Genomic DNA, 19,190 nt, shown 5'->3' with positions numbered 1-19,190 from the left:
CAAAAGCACTGGGCCATTATGATTTCACAGGGGAAGTCTACTAACACTGAAAAGCAGATGATTTGATGCTGTTCTTATTTTTCTGAGCCTAGACAAAAGTGGAACACTTTCAAATTCCTTTTATGAAGTGAGTATAATATTGATACCAAGATCTAACAAAGACTCCACAAGAAAAAGAAAATGATAAAGAGCAATTTTTACTTATGTATATTAATACAAAATCCTAAATAAAATATTAGCAAACAGAATCCATGATTATGTAGAGTTTATTCCAATCATATGTAGAGTTAATTCAATATCATTCAAATCATTAATATAATCTAACATTGTGAATCTAAGGAGAAAAATTATATCATCATTTTCAGAGATCCCAGAGAACCATGTGACACAATTCAATACCCATTCTTTATTAAAGGAATTCAGCAGAAGAGAAATATATGGTTTCTCCCTTAACATAATTATGTGTATGTGTATGTATTTATATTTGTATATGTATGTATATGTATTTATATATGTATTTATATACATCTCCCCAAATCCAGCACTTAACTGGGGAAACACTAGCAGTGTTTATATGCTAAAATCACAAGGGTATCTACTCTCTCCACTACAAATTAACATTATAGTTAAGGTAGCAGAAGCATTGTGAGTAGAAAAGAGAAAGAAATTACAATTGGAATGGAGGAAGTAAAGCTGTCATTACTTATAGATAAGACTGTATAGTCAGAAAACCCAAGTAAATCAATAGAAAACAATTACAAACAGAGAACTCAGCAAGGTAGCAGGATATAAAATTAATTATAGAAATCATTCAGTTTAGACGATGTACAGAAGAGAAGTCCATTTATCATAACAGCAAAAAGACAAAATACTGTCTTGGTCTGTTGGGGTTGCTATAACAAAACACCATAGACTCAGACTATAAGCCAACCAAAACTTATTATTCACAGTTCTGGAGGCTGGGAAGTCCAAGATGAAGGCCCTCATAGATTTTTATGTCTGGTGAGGGCCTGCTTCCTGGTACATAGACAGCCATCTTCTCACTGTGTCCTCACATGGCAAGAGTGGCAAGGGAGTTCTCTTGGGTCTCTTTTATAAGGGCACTAATCTCATTCACGAGAGCTCCAATCTCATGATCTAATCACCTGCTAAAGGTCCTACCTCCAAACAGTATCACCTTAGGTTTCAACATATAAATTCGGAGGATGGGGGCAAACACAAACATTCAGTCTACCTAGAAACAAACTTATCAAGAAATGTTTAAAAGCTTCAAGAGAAAACATTTATAACACTCTGAACAAACAGAACAGGCAGGGACAAATAGAAAGGCCCCCATTTTCTTAAGAAGACTAAAAATTATAAAGATATAAAGTTAATTTCTAAATTTAGTATAAGCTAACTAAAAATACCATTTTTTCTTTCTCTGAAACTAGACAAGCTGATTTAGAGTTCAAATGGAAAAATAACAAACAAGCACAACCAGGATATCTCTGAAAAGGAAGAATAATGATGGGGGACTATTGCCACAATAATTCTCTGTAAAAAACCAAAATGAATATTTAGATACCCAAACTTAGACATAGTTTATGGTCAAGCTGAGAGATTCTGTGCTCTGAATCAGGCTCTGTTGATGTCACTGCTAGTTCATGGGTTTGCACTAAGTTGGTGGCTTGGCTAGAGGTTGGTTGTTATAGGATGCCTTGGCTCAGAGGCCTAGGCTCATTTCTAAATGTCCCTCGCTGTAGTAGGCTAGCCTGGGTATGTTCTCGTAGCAGTGGTCGGGGGTCCAAGAGAGGAAGCAGCATATGCAAGAGCTTTCTCAAATCTCTGCTTATATCAAGTTTACTACTATTCTGTTGGTTGAAGTAAACTGTAGCCAAACTCAGTCAGTATGGGAGGGTACTACCAAAGGGTATGGAGACACATGAAAAATTGGAGTCATTAATCCAATCTATCTCAGAAGTACAAATCAAAATCTAGAATCCATAAAATAAAACGTGGATGAATTTGTTTACATAAAAATAAAGTAAAATTTGCTTGGAAAAAATACAATGGAAAAATCAAAAGAACAACAAACAGGGAAATAATATTGACAACTGATATCATTCACAAAAGTCTAAGCTCTTTAATTTAATAAGCTTGTAGAAATTGAGGAAAGGTAAATAACTCAACAGAAAAAAACCGAGCATATAAACAGACAACTCACAGACAAAAATGACCCATGTTTATATGAAAAGATGCTCAATGTCACTCATTATAAGAGAAATATAAATTAAAACTACAGTGAGATAACATTTCTAACCTATCACATTTTCAAAAACTTGAAAATTTTTAATAATATACACTTCTGCGTGAGGTTGTGGTGAAACATAAACTCATATATGAATGGTAAGTGCAAAATGGTACACCTATGGAGGGAAATTTTGGCAAAGTTACAAATGTGATTCTTACAGCTAATTCTATAGATGTATATCTGTATACATATAAAATGTCTATTCATCATGGCACCATTTGTAATACCAAAGGACTGAAAATACCCTGAACATCTATAAGTAGGGTACTGCAGTCATTAAATTAACTATTATCAATTCAGTTCAGTTCAGTCGTGTCCGACTCTTTGTGACCCCATGAATCGCAGCACGCCAGGCCTCCCTGTCCATCACCATCTCCCGGAGTTCACCCAAACTCACGTCCATCGAGTCGGTGATGCCATCCAGCCATCTCATCCTCTGTCGTCCCCTTCTCCTCCTGCCCCCAATCCCTCCCAGCATCAGTCTTTTCCAATGAGTCAACTCTTCGCATGAGGTGGCCAAAGTACTGGAGTTTCAACTTCAGCATCATTCCTTCCAAAGAACACCCAGGGCTGATCTCCTTTAGAATGGACTGGTTGGATCTCCTTGCAGTCCAAGGGACTCTCAAGAGTCTTCTCCAACACCACAGTTCAAAAGCATCAATTCTTCGGTGCTCAGCTTTCTTCACAGTCTAAATCTCGCATCCATACATGACCACAGGAAAAACCATAGCCTTGACTAGACAGACCTTTGTTGGCAAAGTAATGTCTCTGCTTTTGAATATGCTATCTAGGTTGGTCATAACTTTCCTTCCAAGGATTAAGTGTCTTTTAATTTCATGGCTGCAGTCACCATCTGCAGTGATTTTGGAGCTCCCAAAAATAAAGTCAGCCACTGTTTCCACTGTTTCCCCATCTATTTCCCATGAAGTGATGGGACCAGATGCCATGAATGTTTTCTGGTCCCATCACTTCGTTTTCTGAAGTACTGGAGTACTTCAGTACTTCAGCTCTGTTGAGCTTTAATCCAACTTTTTCACTCTTCTCTTTCACTCTCATCAAGAGGCTTTTTAGTTCCTCTTCACTTTCTGCCATAAGGGTGGTGTCATCTGCATATCTGAGGTTATTGATATTTCTCCCGGCAATCTTGATTCCAGCTTGTGCTTCATCTAGCCCAGCGTTTCTCATGATGTACTCTGCATAGAAGTTAAATAAGCAGGGTGACAATATACAGTCTTGATGTACTCCTTTTCCTATTTGGAACCAGTCTATTATACATCCACATAATGTAACAGTTTGAGGAAGTACTCTATCTTTGCATTTCCATATAGTGTCTATGTACTGGAAACTTTCTAATGCTCTGATATGTAAGGACCTGCAGGATGTATCAAGTGAAAAAAGCAATATATATAACTATATAACTATATATATATATATATATATATATATACAGTATGTTAACTTTTGTGTAAGAAAGAGGGAGATGGAACAGGATATACATTTATACTTGTTTGTAAGTGCATAAAGAAACACCGGAAGAATTTTAAAACACTGGTAACTATGGGCAATGTGTATGGTAGCAACTGGGAAGAATGGAGAAAGGTTAAGTGACAATCCTCAAATTATAATTTTTATATAAGTTTGCTTTCAAAATGCATGTGCATTATCTATTCAAAAAGAAATTAAAATATTCACAATAGTAACAAATAGCGATAAAGCTACTAGAAATTAAATTAGTAAAATACATAACAATTCTAAAGAAAAAACTTTAAACTCTTAATAAACAGCCCAGCTAAAAGGTGAACTGAACAAATGAGAACATTCCATACTCTTGGATGGGATGAATAAATATTTTGATGGTGTCAACTCCCCTAAATTAATCTATAAATTTAGTGCAATCCTAATAAAAATTACAGTTGATTTTTTGAAGAGCTCAATAAACTCTTTTTAAAATTTATGTGGATAGTTAAGACAACCCAAAAGAAGACTAAAGAGGAGGGACTTGCCCTATCAGATTTCAGATACATTATAAAATATTAAAAACAAGGTGGCATTAGTACAAAAACAGAAACCATCTATTTGTGTACGTTTCATAATATATGAAAAAGGTGGTATGGCAAATCAGTGAAAAAGGAAGGACTGCTTAGTATTTGGTGGTGGGAAATGTTGCTATGTGGAAAAATTAAAATTGCATACCTACCTATCACCACATATGAGATGGATTCTAAATGGATTAAAACCATGAAAGGTAAAACTATAAAGTTAATAGAAAAAAAACAGCAGAATATCTTTGTAACTTAGGAGGAGGGAACTACTTTTTAAGTACCCCTCCAAACCCAAAACCATAAAGCAAAAGTGTGATGAATTTGATTACAGTAAAATTAACAGTTTCTGTTCAAAGATGGCTATTATGGGCAAAGTTAAAACAAGGAAAGAATATTAGTCCCCTGAACTGAAAGGGGACTAATAGCTAGACTATATATGGAACTCTAGCAGATCAATAGGAAAGAAAGGAACCCTAATAGAAAAATGGGCCAACAATACAAGCAGGCAATTTACAGAAGAGGTATTTAACATACATCTAAAGAAATGCTCAAAAACTAATTAGTGGGAATTCCCCAGTGGTATAGTGGTGAGGATTCTCTACTTTCACTGCTGAGGGTGCAGGTTCAATCCCTGGCCAGAAACTAAGATCCCACAAGGTGCTCAACAGTAGCCACCCCCAAATTAATTATTAATCAGAGAAATGTAAACTAAAACAAGGTAAGATATTACTTTACACCTATTAGACCAGCAAAAACTAGAAAGCTGGAAAATGTCAAGTGTCAGCGAGGATGGAGGGGTCCAGGAATCTGTACACTGAGGGTAAAACTGGACTGGTGCAGCCATCCCAGAGAACCATTTAGTAGTATTGGTATTCTTAGTTAAACTAAGTATATGCACACTATGATGCCATCATTCTGTGCCTGAGTATATATTTCAAAAGAAATTCTTATACAGGCCAATAAGGAGACATGTACAAGGATGTGCATCACAGTATTATTTGTGGTGTCATGGAGCTGGAAGCAATCTTGCTGTCCATCACTGGGGTAATATTCAAGAAAAATGTGGTGAAGGCACACTGTGGTTAGCATGGTGGTGTGGAGAAGGCAGTGGCACCCCACTCCAGTACTCTTGCCTGGAAAATCCCATGGATGGAGCGGCCTGGTAGGCTGCAGTCCATGGGGTCGCGAAGAGTCGGACACGACTGAGCCACTTCACTTTCACTTTTCACTTTCATGCACTGGAGAAGGAAATGGCAACCCACTCCAGTGTTCTTGCCTGGAGAATCCCAGGGACGGGGGAGCCTGTTGGGCTGCGTCTGTGGGGTTGCAAAGAGTCGGACACGACTGAAGTGACTTACCAGCAGTGGTTTAGTTTCAAAGTCAAGTCCAACTCTTTCAACCCCATGGACTGTAGTCTGCCAGGCTCCTCTGTTCATGAGATTCTCCAAGAAAGTATACTGGAGTGGGTTGCCATTTCCTTCTCCAGGGGATCTTCTCGATCCAGGGATTGAACCGGAGTCTCCTGAATTACAGGCAGATTCTTTACCAACTGAGCTATGAGGGAAGCATGCTGCTGCTGCTGCTAAGTCGCTTCAGTCGTGTCGGACTCTGTGTGATCCCACAGACGGCAGCCCACCGGGCTCCCCCATCCCTGGGATTCTCCAGGCAAGAACACTGGAGTGGGTTGCCATTTCCTTCTCCAATGCATGAAAGTGAAAAGTGAAAGTGAAGTCGCCCAGTCGTGTCCAACTCTTTGTGACCCCATGGATTGCAGTCCACCAGGCTCCTCCATCCATGGGATTTTCCAGGCAAGGGTACTGGAGTGGGGTGCCATTGCCTTCTCCGGAGGGAAGCATGAGCAGTTTCAGTTTCTAATTGTATTAGCATGAGCAGTGGTTAGCATGAACAGTTTCTAATTGCCTTAATGTACATACAGCAATATGGATACTTTCAAAACAAAAGGATGAATGGAAAAAAGTAAAAAACAGAATGAAATGCCATTTATATAAAACAAAAATACACAGACAGAAACCATTCTCCACAGTGGGACAACCTGATGTTATGTGCTCCTGAGAAGATACAATATAAAGTAAATGACACCCTGTATGTACTGTTGTTGGAGAAGGCAATGGCACCCCACTCTAGTACTCTTGCCTGGAAAATCCCATGGAAGGAGAAGCCTGGAAGGCTGCAGTCCATGGGGTCGCTGAGGGTCGGACACGACCAAGCGACTTCACTTTCACTTTCATGCATTGGAGAAGGAAATGGCAACCCACTCCAGTGTTCTTGCCTTGAGAATCCCAGGGATGGGGGAGCCCGGTGGGCTGCTGTCTATGGGGTCGCACAGAGTCGGACACGACTGAAATGACTTAGCAGCAGCAGCAGCATGTACTGTTATTGCTGAAATTATTTAACCTGAATCTAATCATGTGGAAAGAGGTGAATCCAGATATTCTGTGGGACACTATAAGAAACTGGCCTGAACTTTTGAAAAGTTATCAGTGTAATATCACATGCACACAAAATATAGGGGTACTATTCCAGATTAAAAGAGGCTAAAGTGTTACAATAACGAAATGTAATGCACAAACCTTGATTAGATACTGGGATCAAAAAAATCAGAGATGGAGAAGCTCTATACAGTCAGCAAAAACAAGACCAGGAGCTGACTGTGGCTGAGATCAAGAACTCCTTATTGGTAGGAGGAAGGAGACGCCATTAGAGGGAGGCGGAGCGGGCGCTGCTCGCCTCTCCCCAGGTTCCTGACGTGGTGCCCGGGGCCCTGCACTCTCGGACTTTCCCCTCGGCGCTTCCAGGCCTCTCCCGGAGGCGCAGTGGGGTCGGCGTCCGGGGCGGGGGGGGCGCCGGTGCGTGGGGGCTGCGCGGGCCGCGGCTGTGAAGGTGCCGCGGTGGCTGTGGGGAGCTTGGCGCGGCGGGGACGCGACGGGATGGCTGCGGCCGGCGGCGGCGGGCCGAACCTACTCGTTCAAGGTGGTGTTGCTGGGGGAAGGCTGCGTGGGGAAGACATCGCTGGTGCTGTGCTACTGCGAGAACAAGTTCAACGACAAGCACATCACCACCCTGCAGGCATCATTCTTAACAAAGAAGTTAAATATTGGTGGGAAGAGAGTAAATCTTGCTATATGGGATACAGCAGGTCAAGAGAGATTCCACGCATTGGGTCCCATTTACTACAGAGATTCAAATGGAGCTATTTTAGTTTATGATATAACAGATGAAGATTCTTTTCAGAAGGTTAAAAACTGGGTGAAAGAATTACGGAAAATGTTGGGAAACGAAATCTGTTTATGTATAGTAGGTAATAAAGTAGACTTGGAGAAGGAGAGACATGTTTCCATTCAAGAAGCAGAATCGTATGCAGAATCTGTGGGAGCAAAACATTATCACACTTCAGCCAAACAGAACAAAGGAATTGAGGAACTCTTTCTTGACCTTTGTAAAAGAATGATAGAAACTGCACAAGTGGATGAGAGGGCAAAAGGCAATGGCTCCAGTCAGCCAGGAGCTGCAAGGCGAGGTGTACAGATTATTGATGATGAACCTCAAGCCCAGAGCGTTGGCGGAGGGTGCTGTTCTTCTGGATAACTGTTCACCCCTAAGAAAGTAAAAAAAACAAACTGTGGATCATTGCCCTCAACATGAAGACTGCCATATTCCAAGTCACATTATTTTACCGATGGAGTTACGGAATTAACAGTATTTTAAATTACGTTTATAACTGCAGAGACCTTAAGTGCTAAACTTAGTGGAGTTTGTGACCAGAGAATTGGCATTTTCTACAAATGTTAACAAAGCAATTACCAATGGCCTTTTTACATATTTTTTTCTTTAATAAGAAATAATATGCATGTAGAAAAGACCTACTTAAAGGCTTCATTTATATTCTTTTAAATCAAATCTTTATTTAATAACATATATGTTGTTGGAATGGTATACATTTTTGCAGTCCTTTGTATTTTGTGGTAGTTGAATTGTATCCCTTCTAAACAGCAAAATGTCTTTTGTTTTCTTTTTTTTTTTTTTAATTAGCAGATACCTGAAGTACTATTTTTGCAGGGTTTGCACAGGCCCCTAACTGTCTACTACACTTTGATATAATTTATATACATCCTGTATGCTGAGGTGGTAAAATACAATGTAAATTACATATTAAATATTTTATCTGCTTTTACAAGTGCAAGGTGCAAAAATACATACAATAGTCTCATTGATGACTGTAAAGTGAATTAACATTTGGTGATAATGCCTAAGCTTTTTGACTCTGATATAAAGATCATAGCTCCCCTTCACTTCTGTCTTAACTTAAAAGCGGTGCGTTTAAATTTTCTCGTATACTTTACTTGAATTATTGCTGTTGTCATGTTTTTTGCCTCTAAATCCATCTGATGATTAATTGAGCAACAGCATTTGCCTTTGGGTTTTGGGTTGTTTTGTTCTCTCTGGGGTTTGTTTTTTGGGGGACAGGGATAAAAGAGATGACTTCTGCCGTTTTTGCTGTAGAGTGGTTACCTTAGAAGTATTTGAGTGGAGCATGCTGAGTTTCACTTATGCAAAGCTTTAGTTTTCTCTTACGCTTTATATGAAATGGATTCACTGGTATGAGAAGAGAGGAAGAACTTCCAGATAGTAGCCACTCACCAAGACTTACACAGCAGCATGTTAGTGGTAGTTTCTGCTCCAGAGGCAGCACTTCTGGATCCTTCCTAAGCAAATTGTATTTGTTCATTGCTTGCCAGAGATGAACAGAGAAAGTTTTGTTTCATTTTGTAAGCGCTATCCTTCTGAGTTTCTTTGAAGGGAAACATTTCATGTAATGTAGTTATAGCGAACACTGGAAAGATTTATTATAAAATTATATTCTTGTATACTTTGTAAAAAAAAAAAAAAAAGAACTCCTTATTGCCAAATTCAGACTTAAATTGAATAAAGTAGGGAAAACCACTAAACCATTCATGTATGACCTAAATCAAATCCCTTATGATTATACAGTGGAAGGGACAAATAGATCTAATCAAGGGATTAGATCTAACAGATGGAGTGCCTGAAGAACTATGGACAGAGGTTTGGGACACTGTACAGGAGGCAGCAATCAAGACCATTCCCAAGAAAAACAAATGCAAAAAGGCAAAATGGTTGTTTGATGAGGCCTTACAAATAGCTGAGAAAAGAAGAGAAGCGAAAGGCAAAGGACAAAAGGAAAGATACACCATTTGAATGCAGAGTTCCAAAGAATAGCAAGGAGAGATGTCCATTGGCAGATGAATGGATAAGAAAGCTGTGGTACATATACACAATGGAATATTACTCAGCTATTAAAAAGAATGCATTTGAATCAGTTCTAATGAGGTGGATGAAACTGGAGCCTATTATACAGGGTGAAGTAAGTCAGACAGAAAAACAACAATACAGTATATTAATGCATATATATGGAATTTAGAAAGATGGTAACGATGACCCTATATGCAAGACAGCAAAAGAGACACAGATGTAAAGAACAGACTTCTGGACTCTATGGGAGAAGGCGAGGGTGGGATGATTTGAGAGAACAGCATTGAAACATGTATATTATTATCATATGTGAAATAGATCACCAATCCAGGTTCGATGCATGAGACAGAATGTTCAGGGCTGGTGCACTGGGATGACCCTGAGGGATCAGATGGGGAGGGAAGTGGGAGAGGGGTGCAGAATGGGGAACACATGTACACTCATGGCTGATTCATGTCAATGTATGGCAAAAACCACTACAATAATGTAAAGTAATTAACCTCCAATTAAAATAAATTAATTAAAAAAAAGAAGAGGTGGCAAGAATACACAGAAGAACTATACAAAAAAGATCTTCATGTCCCAGATAACCATGATGGTGTGATCGCTCACCTAGAGCCAGACATACTGGAATGCAAAGTCAAGTGGGCCTTAGGAAGCATCACTACGAACAAAGATAGTGGAGGTGATAAAATTCCAGATAAGCTATTTCAAATCCTAAAAGATGACGCTGTGGAAGTGCTGCACTCAATATGCCATGAATCTGGAAAACTCAGCAGTGGCCACAGGACTGGAAAAGGTCAGTTTTCATTCCAATCTCAAAGAAAGGCAATGCCAAAGAATGTTCAAACTACTGCACAATTGCATTCATCTCACACACTAGCAAAGTAATGCTCAAAATTCTCCAAGCCAGACTTCAACAGTATGTGAACCAAGAACTTTCAGATGTTCAAGCTGGATGTAGAAAAGGCAGAGGAACCAGAGATCAAATTGCCAACATCCACTGGATGATCAAAGAAGCAAGAGAGTTCCAGAAAAACAACTACCTCTGCTTTATTGACTATGCCAAAGCCTTTGACTGTGTGGACCACAACAAACTCTGGAGAATTCTTAAAGAGATGGGAATTCCAGACCACTTGACTTGCCTCCTGAGAAATCTGTATGCAGATGAGGAAGCAACAGTTAGAACTGGACATGGAAAAAGAGACTAGTTCCAAACCTGGAAAGGAGTACATCAAGGCTGTATATCGTCACCTTGCTTATTTAACTTATATGCAGAGTTCATCATGGGAAATGCTGGGCTGGATGAAGCACAAGCTGGGATCAAGATTGCCAGGAAAAATATCAATAACCTCAGATACGCAAATGACACCACCCTTATGGCAGAAAGCAAAGAACTAAAGAGCCTCTTGATGAAAGAGAAAGAGGAGAGTGAAAAGTTGGCTTAAAGCTCAACATTCAGAAAACTAAGATCATGGCATCTGGTCCCATCACTTTATGGCAAATAGATGGGGAAACAATGGAAACAGTGAGAGACTTTATTTTTTGGGGTTTCAAAATCACTGCAGATGGTGACTGCAGCCATAAAATTAAAAGATGCTTGCTCCTTGGAAGAAAAGCTATGACGATCCTAGACAGCATATGAAAAAGCAAAGACATTACTTTACCAACAAAGGTCTGTTTACTCATGTATGGATGTGAGAGTTGGACTATGAATGCTGAGCGTAGAAGAATTGATGCTTTTGAACTGTGGTGTTGGAGAAGATTCTTGAGAGTCCCTTGAACTGCAAGGAGATCCAACCAGTCCATCCTGGGGGAGATCAGTCCTTGGTGTTCATTGGAAGGACTGATGCTGAAGCTGAAACTCCAATATTTTGGCCACGTGATGTGAAGAACCGACTTATTTGAAAAGACCCTGATGCTGGGAAAAATTGAAGGTGGGAGGAGAAGGGTACGACAGAGGATGAGATGGTTGGATGGCATCACTGACGTGATGGACATGAGTTTGAGTAGGCTCCAGGAGTTGGTGATGGACAGCGAGGCCTGGCGTGCTGCAGTCCATGGGGTCACAAAGAGTTGGACACGACTGAGTGACTGAACTGAACTGAAGAACATTTTGGGCTTAACTGGAAAATCTGAATATAGGGTATCATTTATGATATTATGGAATTAGTAAGTTTTCTTAGGTGTGATAATGGTACTGCAATTATGTAGGAAAATGTCCTTATTCTACAAGATATGTGCTGAAGTTTTTAGGGGTGAGGAGGTGTTATACTGCCTGCAGGAAAATGTACACATACACATATAAAGAAAAGTAGAGCAAATCTGGCAAAATATTAAGAGTATACTCTTTCATTGTACTACTTTTTCAACAGTTCTGAATTTTGAAAAATGAAAAAATGAAAATTAGGGGGAAATATATGCATGTAAAACAATATGCATTTTGCAAGAACACATATAAAGAAAAATATAGGCATAAAAGACTTTAAAATGGTTGTCTACATGAGGGAAATAAGAGTGGGAAGTAGAGATGAAAAAGAATGTAAAAAAACAACAAAACCTCTCCCTAAAGTAACATATACTCATTGAATACATGGAAAACACAGAAAAGTACAATGAAGAAAACTGAATTCATTGATAACTTCATTTTCCCTGTCAGTTCTCAAAATGTGGTACCTGGGTTTGCAGTAGCAGCTTCATCATCATCATCATCATTGAGAACTTGTTAGAAATGTAAATTCCTGGGCTCTACTACAGACTTAACTAAAACACAATTCTGGGTGTGGGGCCCACCAGTTGGTATTTTAATAAGCTTTCCCAAGTGATTCTGCTGGTGGTCAAATTTGAGAACCATTTAGACATCATTAATTTTGTTACAGATACAGTCTTTCTTAAAAAATATGAACTACTTCAGGCATACAAATAAGTATGAAGAATAACACAACACATACCCACGTACCTAGTACTCAGATAAAATATTAGAGAAACAGTTGCTAAGTCCCTGTCAATTTCTCTCTCATGTTGTTCCCTCGTTTTCTTCCCCAGAGGTAATCTCAGGGCTACTGAGATGCTGCCTCCTGGGTTTTCTAGCTTAAAAAATCCATATAAATGGTCTCACACTTCATGTATCCTTTCACAACTTGCATTTTATCACAGCATTATGTTTTTGAGATTTATGTGGATTGATATACCCAATTCTGCTTCGATTTTTTTCACTGCTGTATATAGTACTCTGTTGTACGGCTGTACAACTACTTACTTATTCTCCTCTTGGTGAACTTTTAGATTGTTCAGTTATTTTCCCTATTACTAACAGTTCTGCAATGAATACTCTTTTTTTTACTGCTTTAAAAATTTTTATTTTGCAATGAATATTCTTGCACATGCCTCCTTGTGTATATGTGTAAGAATTTCTCTAGGACTTAATGTATATATGTGCACATCTCTAACAGAATTGCTGGGTTCCAGGGCCATCTTCAACTATTTGGATTAATTCTTTTATTTTTTTCTGATTACTTATTTTCTAAAGTAGTAGTACCAATTTTCATTCCTATCAAAGACTTCATACAGTTTTTCCCCCTGGTTTGTGCATTTAGGACTTAGTTTTAAAAGTCCTTCCACCATCCTAGGTCACAAAGATATTCTTTACCATCTCATGTGGAAATAAATAGGGATCCAGTTAACTTTTTCTTGTTATGGTAAGCCAAATTTTCCAGTACTATCTACTAAAATGTCCATTTCCCATTGATCTGTGGTGTAGGCCTGTAAACTTACCCATTTAACAAATATTTGCTTTAGACTGCCTTGTCTTGTGCTGGGTCTTGCAGAGGGCTCAAAGACACAGGCCGCTAGTCTCAGGGAATTTGCTCTCCTGTGGAGATACAGCAACATCAATGATTACCGTACTGAGATAAATCCAACAAGGTGCTCTGAGTTTTTAACCAAGCTGGGAAAGTTCAAAGAAGCGACAAGAGTTAAGTCTTAAAGAATTTGCTAATGAAAAGGGGAAAGTGAAGGTGGCCAGGGCTGGTTTGGGGTCCAGAGTTGTGTTTCTCTGGGGAAAAACACATGGATGTAGTGGCAGTGAGTCCTGTGTATGTAAGGGGTAGGAATAGGCAGAGGGTGTCCAGGAACATATCCTTGGGATAGAGAAGCTTGGCCTCACCCCAAAGTTTAGGCTAGAGGAAGAGCCGTCACTGTAACTAAATTATCAGGAAGAAGACATTTTCAGACATAATTATTTTTTTTATGGGGAGACTTGATTCTCCAGCCAGGTCAGGAGTTCCCTGAGATGGTTTCTTAAGAAACCCTCACTTGCCCCTACTCCAAAGATGAATCCATTCCCTCCAGCAGATGCCGCTCCAGAACCTGAGGGAAGGAGGGAGGAGGAGAAGAAAGCAAATGGGTGGGAGAGACTTCCAGTTGTCCGGGTTCCTGGGCCTGGCCATGGATCTTTGCTAATGCAGAAAGAGCTCCGAGTGGGTCCCTCAGGGTTTGTCTGGGACCCTGCACGCCGGGATGGTTGCTGGGAGTAGTTAGTCATTTCAGGTGGGTATACGCTGCAAAACATGTGACCCTGGCAGCCATTTTCTCACACTCTGCCCGTCGCCATCTTCCATTGTAGACAAAGACACCGACCCCCCCCCCCCCCCCCCCCCCGCCAACCCTTGTCTGATGCGGCCCTGGAGAAAGCTTGGTCACTAAGGTTCGAGAACACACATATTTAGGCCCAGGCAGAGGCCCGCAGACAAGAACTTGACTTACAAGTAGGTTATATGGCCACACCAGCCGATGAACCCCTGCCCCTCCCTCTTCCCCACCTCCTCCTCAGCTATAACCTTACCTTACTGCGCAGCCGGGAGGCGGGGCCAGCGGGGCCAGCGGGGCCGCGGGGAAGGGACGGGCAGGCGCGAACGGTCAATCCGAAGCTCCACCTCCGGGGACGCTCAAAGTACTGAACCGGCTCGGCGAGACCGGGATCCGGAAGTAGAAGACTAGCGGCGCGAGCGCAGCCCCTGGGCCAACAGTGTTGTGCTGTCTTCTCAGAGCTCCGCCGGAAGTGGAGGTAAGAAACTACTCTCTTTTTTTGTGACGAGAGCTCACCTAGCCGGCCGCGTGGAAAGGATCAACTGTTTGCGGTGAAACCAGAGGCACCCTCAGCACCGGAGCACAGAGGTAAAGAGTCAGGTTCCTTTCAGGGTAGAAGGGCCTGGATGAGAGACAGGGATTGCTCGGCACGTGGACATACGCCCAAACTCATTCTTGCGAGTAGAGGGGCGCGGACCACCTAATCTAGATAGGCGTAGACCCCTGTGTGTGTGTTAGTCGCTCAGTCGTGTCCGACTCTTTGCAATCCCATGGACTGTAGCCCGCCAGGTTCCTCTGTCCATGGAATTTTCCTGGCAAGAATACTGGAGTGGGTTGCTATTCCCTTCTCCAGTAGACCCCTGGATACCCTTTATGGAGAGTTACAGACCCCGCTTGTGTGGAGAAGCGTGGATTGCCCTCCTCCTTTAGGGTAGTTAGGCTCCATTCCGCACTTTCCCAGTGTAGATGGGCGTGGACACCCCAAAGGTGTGGCGACATCGACACTCCCCCGTAAAGAGATATATCTTCCCTTCTCACGAGGCTGAACCGCGCAGATTTCTACTGGCAGGTCCACTTCGGCGCACCTTTTCCCTTATGACAGAGGCTTTGATGTATTTACCCCCACCCCCGCCCGACCACTAGAACAGAAGAGCTAATAAAACAGTTGAGTGAACCTCTTTCCCTTAGCGTCAAGACCTAGAGACCTCCCTAACTTGTCCCTGTGTAACTAATTCCTGCAGAAGTGCTAGACCACCCCTCCCTAAGTGTTTCGAGGCACAAGCCTCAGCCCACAGAGAACCACGCAGATATACCCCTTCTAGGCTAGAGTGAGTCCCCATTGAGGAAAGTCAGGCCTGATCACCTTCTTCCCGGGTGCTGGCTTACTGAATTTGTTAAGGCTTGGCCCATCAAAAATGCCCTGCAGCAAACAGCAGCAGGCCTTAACCAATGAAGAGAGAGAACTGCCTCTTCGGGGTCCCCCGGGGAAGAGGGACTCAGATTTATTCTTCTTTTCAGGTAGACCCAGATCATTCCTTCTCCCCTGCCCTTCCAAGGATTTAGAATCACCAACTGTAGGAAAGGAGAGACCCCAAAGGAGCAGAGAGGTGCCTTGCAATATTGAGAGGCAGTGACATCACTGATCACCCCATAGTGTAGTGCATATGGGCTCCCCCTTATCCAAGGTAGAGGAGCTCAGACCTTTTTCTCTCCATCCAGGGGGGAAAAAAAAACAAAACCATAGGAAACCATCTCCCCCTCCCCGTGTAGAGAACCAGAGGTCCTTTTCCTTCAGTGTTAACCACACTGCTGACTTCAATAGGTATGCAAGATAAGCAGATGATGCCCCTCCCAACCTCCCTGGAAAGGTCTAGAATAGCCCACTGCAGGCAGGGTGCAGGCCCTGTTCATGGAAAGCTGAATAATTTCCCCCTTTGTTAGCATGGGACTAATGAACTAATGTCATCTTGTAGTGGAGGTAGGCATATCAGTCCCATCCCATGGCCCTCCCTAGGGTAAAGAGACTCAAGATACCCCGCCCCCCCCACACACACACACAAATGTACAGACCTGTGCTCCTTTTCCATGCAGCAGAGATGCACACAGCCACTGTGCCAATTTTTTCAGTTCCTCTGTATCCTGGAGTAGAGTGACAAAAGGCATCCTGCTCTCCCTGCAATCAAGGAATCTGCCAAGGAACAGACCCCAGCCATATATACAGGCACAGATTTTTTCCTCCTCTCCCCAAGATTTTGCACTGATCTAAGTCCACATAGAGATACATAAAAAAAGCTCTATTCAGAGGTCCCTTGTCCCCTAGAATATGTCTCCTCCCTCACCTCACTTCCAGAATAGATGAGACATAGAACTCCCTATTTGGGGAAAAGAGATGCAGTAAATACTGTATGTAGAAACAGATTGTCCTTGCATACTCCTCTCCCCTTAGAGTAGAGAAGTTTAGAGCTAGTCCCTTACCTAAGGTATATAACACTACAGGGTGGAGGATTGAGGACCCAGGATCCCATCTGAGGCACTGACTCCACCCAGGAAGAGAGGTTTACACCTATCTTCCCTATAATATTATTAATAATAATATTCAGCCATACCAGACACCAGCTCCAGTATAACCCCTTCACTCAAATTCCTCTAATTGTTAGGGCTTCCTTGTCATGTTCTTTAACATTTTATTTTGCCTTCAGGGGGCTTAGAAGGGAGCTTGTGGCATTGTGGTTCCCCTCTCTGTCTTCAAATTGGTTCTTCTCCCATTCCGACAGGAAACAAACGCCTGCAGATTTGAATCTACCTGCTTTCAAGTTAATCATCATGATGAAACTTAGACACAGTGAGTTTCTTTTACTGCTCCTTCCCAGTCCTAAGCTTTAATAAATACAGTATTTCAAGGCAGCTTTAAAAAATTGCCCAGTATAAGCCAGATCATTCAGTCTGTCTTTTATGTATGGTATTATTGTTGTTTTCCCTCATGTTATCCCCCATACCCATTTTACAGATAAGGAAACCAAGGCTCAGCAAGGTTAAGTGACTTGATCAAGAGACTGTGGGTGAATAGTGGTAAATACCATATTACAAAAAAAAAAAAAAATACCATATTACACTGCCTGTAACCCTAACACAGCTTAGCATTTTTCTTTATTATAAGTTGTACCTATAAGTTGGTATCATAGATTGTGCCAGTGGTTAAGAGCATGGACTCTGGAGCCAGACTGAGTTTGAATCTCAGTTCTTCCACTTACATGTGTGTGGCCTTGGGCAAGTTACTTAACTTCATTCTCCTTATCTACAAAATGGGTGGGAGTGGGATGGGGGAAGAGGAGAATAATAATAGTTTCTACTTAATAAAGAAATAAAAAGAAATAGTATTTGCCAAATAGTGTTGTGAGGATTTCAATTCAGTTCATTTGCTCGTTCATGTCCGACTCTTTGTGACCCCCATGGACTGCAGCACGCCAGGCCTCCCTGTCTATCACCAACTCCCAGAGTTTACTCAAACTCATGTCCATTGATTCAGTGATGCCATCCAACCATCTCATCCTCTGTCGTTCCCTTCTCCTCTGGCCTTCAGTCTTTCCCAGCATCAGTCTTTTCAAATGAGTCACTTCTTCATATCAGGTGGCCAAAGTATTGGAGTTTCAGCTTCAGCATCAGTCCTTCCAATGAACACCAAGGACTGATCTCCCCCAGGATGGACTGGTTGGATCTCCTTGCAGTCCAAGGGACTCTCAAGAGTCTTTTCCAACACCACAATTCAAAAGCATCAGTTCTTCAGTGCTCAGCTTTCTTTATAGTCCAACTCTCACATCCATACATGACTGCTGGAAAAACCATAGCTTTGACTAGACGGACCTTTGTTGGCAAAGTAATGTCTCTGCTTTTTAATATGCTGTCTAGGTTGGTCATAACTTTTCTTCCAAGGAGCAAGCATCTTTTAATTTCATGGCTGCAGTCACCATCTGCAGTGATTTGGGAACCCCCAAAAATAAAGTCTGTCATTGTTTTTGCTGTTTCCCCATCTATTTGCCATGAAGCAATGGGACCAGATGCCATGATCTTAGTTTTCTGAATGTTGAGCTTTAAGCCAACTTTTTCAGTCTCCTCTTTCACTTTTATCAAGAGGCTCTTTAGTTCTTCTTCACTTTCTGCCATAAGGGTGGTGTCATCTGTCTATCTGAGGTTATTGATATTTCTCCTGGAAATCTTGATTCTAGCCTGTGCTTCCTCCAGCCCAGCGTTTCCCATGATGTACTCTGCATACAAGTTCAATAAGCAGGGTGACAATATACAGCCTTGACATACTCCTTTTCCTATTTGGAACCAGTCTGTTGTTCCCTGTCCAGTTCTAACTGTTGCCTCTTGACCTGCATACATGTTTCTCAAGAGGCAGGTCAGGTGGTCTGGTATTCCATCTCTTTAAGAATTTTCCAGAGTTTGTTGTGGTCCACACAGTCAAAGGCTTTGGCATAGTCAATAAAGCAGAGGTAGTTGTTTTTCTGGAACTCTCTTGCTTTTTCGATGATCCAGTGGATGTTGGCAATTTGATCTCTGGTTCCTCTGCCTTTTCTAAACCAGCTTGAACATCTGGAAGTTCTTGGTTCATATACTGTTGAAGCCTGGCTTGGAGAATTTTGAGCATTACTTTATTAGCATGTGAGATGAGTGCAATTGTGCAGTAGTTTGAGCATTTTTTGGCATTGCCTTTCTTTGATATTGGAATGAAAACTGACCTTTTTCAGTCCTATGGCCACTGCTGAGTTTTCCAGATTTGCTGGCATATTGAGTGCAGCACTTGCACAGCATCATCTTTTAGGATTTGAAATAGCTCAACTGCAATTCCATCACCTCCACTATCTTTGTTCGTAGTGATGCTTCCTAAGGCCCACTTGACTTTGCATTCCAGTATGTCTGGCTCTAGGTGAGTGACCATACCATCGTGATTATCTGAGTTGTTATCTGGGTTGTGAAGA

At 41.5% G+C, this 19,190-nt stretch overlaps 1 protein-coding gene, 1 long non-coding RNA gene and 1 pseudogene across 7 annotated transcripts in view; 2 read left to right on the top strand and 1 right to left on the bottom strand.

Moving 5' to 3' along the window:
* The first annotated feature begins 7,101 nt into the window (after positions 1-7,101).
* LOC113887779 lies at positions 7,102-7,969 on the top strand (annotated as a pseudogene).
* Positions 7,970-8,355: 386 nt separating this feature from the next.
* On the bottom strand, positions 8,356-14,556 carry LOC113887780. 3 transcript variants are annotated; one of them, XR_003509824.1, is made up of 3 exons: positions 14,389-14,467; positions 13,399-13,495; positions 8,356-9,187 (listed from the first exon to the last, which is right to left on the bottom strand). It is a non-coding gene; the product is annotated as an uncharacterized LOC113887780 (long non-coding RNA). The 3 variants fall into 3 exon arrangements; XR_003509825.1 differs by lacking the exon at positions 14,389-14,467 and adding an exon at positions 14,468-14,556 and having other exon boundaries at positions 8,358-9,187; XR_003509823.1 differs by lacking the exon at positions 14,389-14,467 and having other exon boundaries at positions 13,399-14,276.
* GNL3L (G protein nucleolar 3 like) overlaps positions 14,493-19,190 on the top strand; it is a 27,683-nt gene continuing 22,985 nt past the window's right edge. The window contains exons 1-2 of one of the 4 annotated variants that reach the window (XM_027534996.1): positions 14,493-14,689; positions 16,986-17,053. In XM_027534996.1, the coding sequence (XP_027390797.1) occupies positions 17,035-17,053 (19 nt within the window). In that variant the 5' untranslated portion in view covers positions 14,493-14,689; positions 16,986-17,034. Of the gene's footprint in view, positions 14,800-16,011; positions 16,034-16,985; positions 17,054-19,190 lie in introns of those variants that run through there. The other 3 variants (XM_027534997.1, XM_027534995.1, XM_027534994.1) reach the window with 3 other exon arrangements.

The sequence above is a fragment of the Bos indicus x Bos taurus genome, chromosome X (assembly GCF_003369695.1).
Source record: "Bos indicus x Bos taurus breed Angus x Brahman F1 hybrid chromosome X, Bos_hybrid_MaternalHap_v2.0, whole genome shotgun sequence".
Taxonomy (NCBI): domain Eukaryota; kingdom Metazoa; phylum Chordata; class Mammalia; order Artiodactyla; family Bovidae; genus Bos; species Bos indicus x Bos taurus.
Note: the sequence above shows the minus strand (reverse complement) of the source record. Positions and strands in the feature narration are given on the sequence as shown.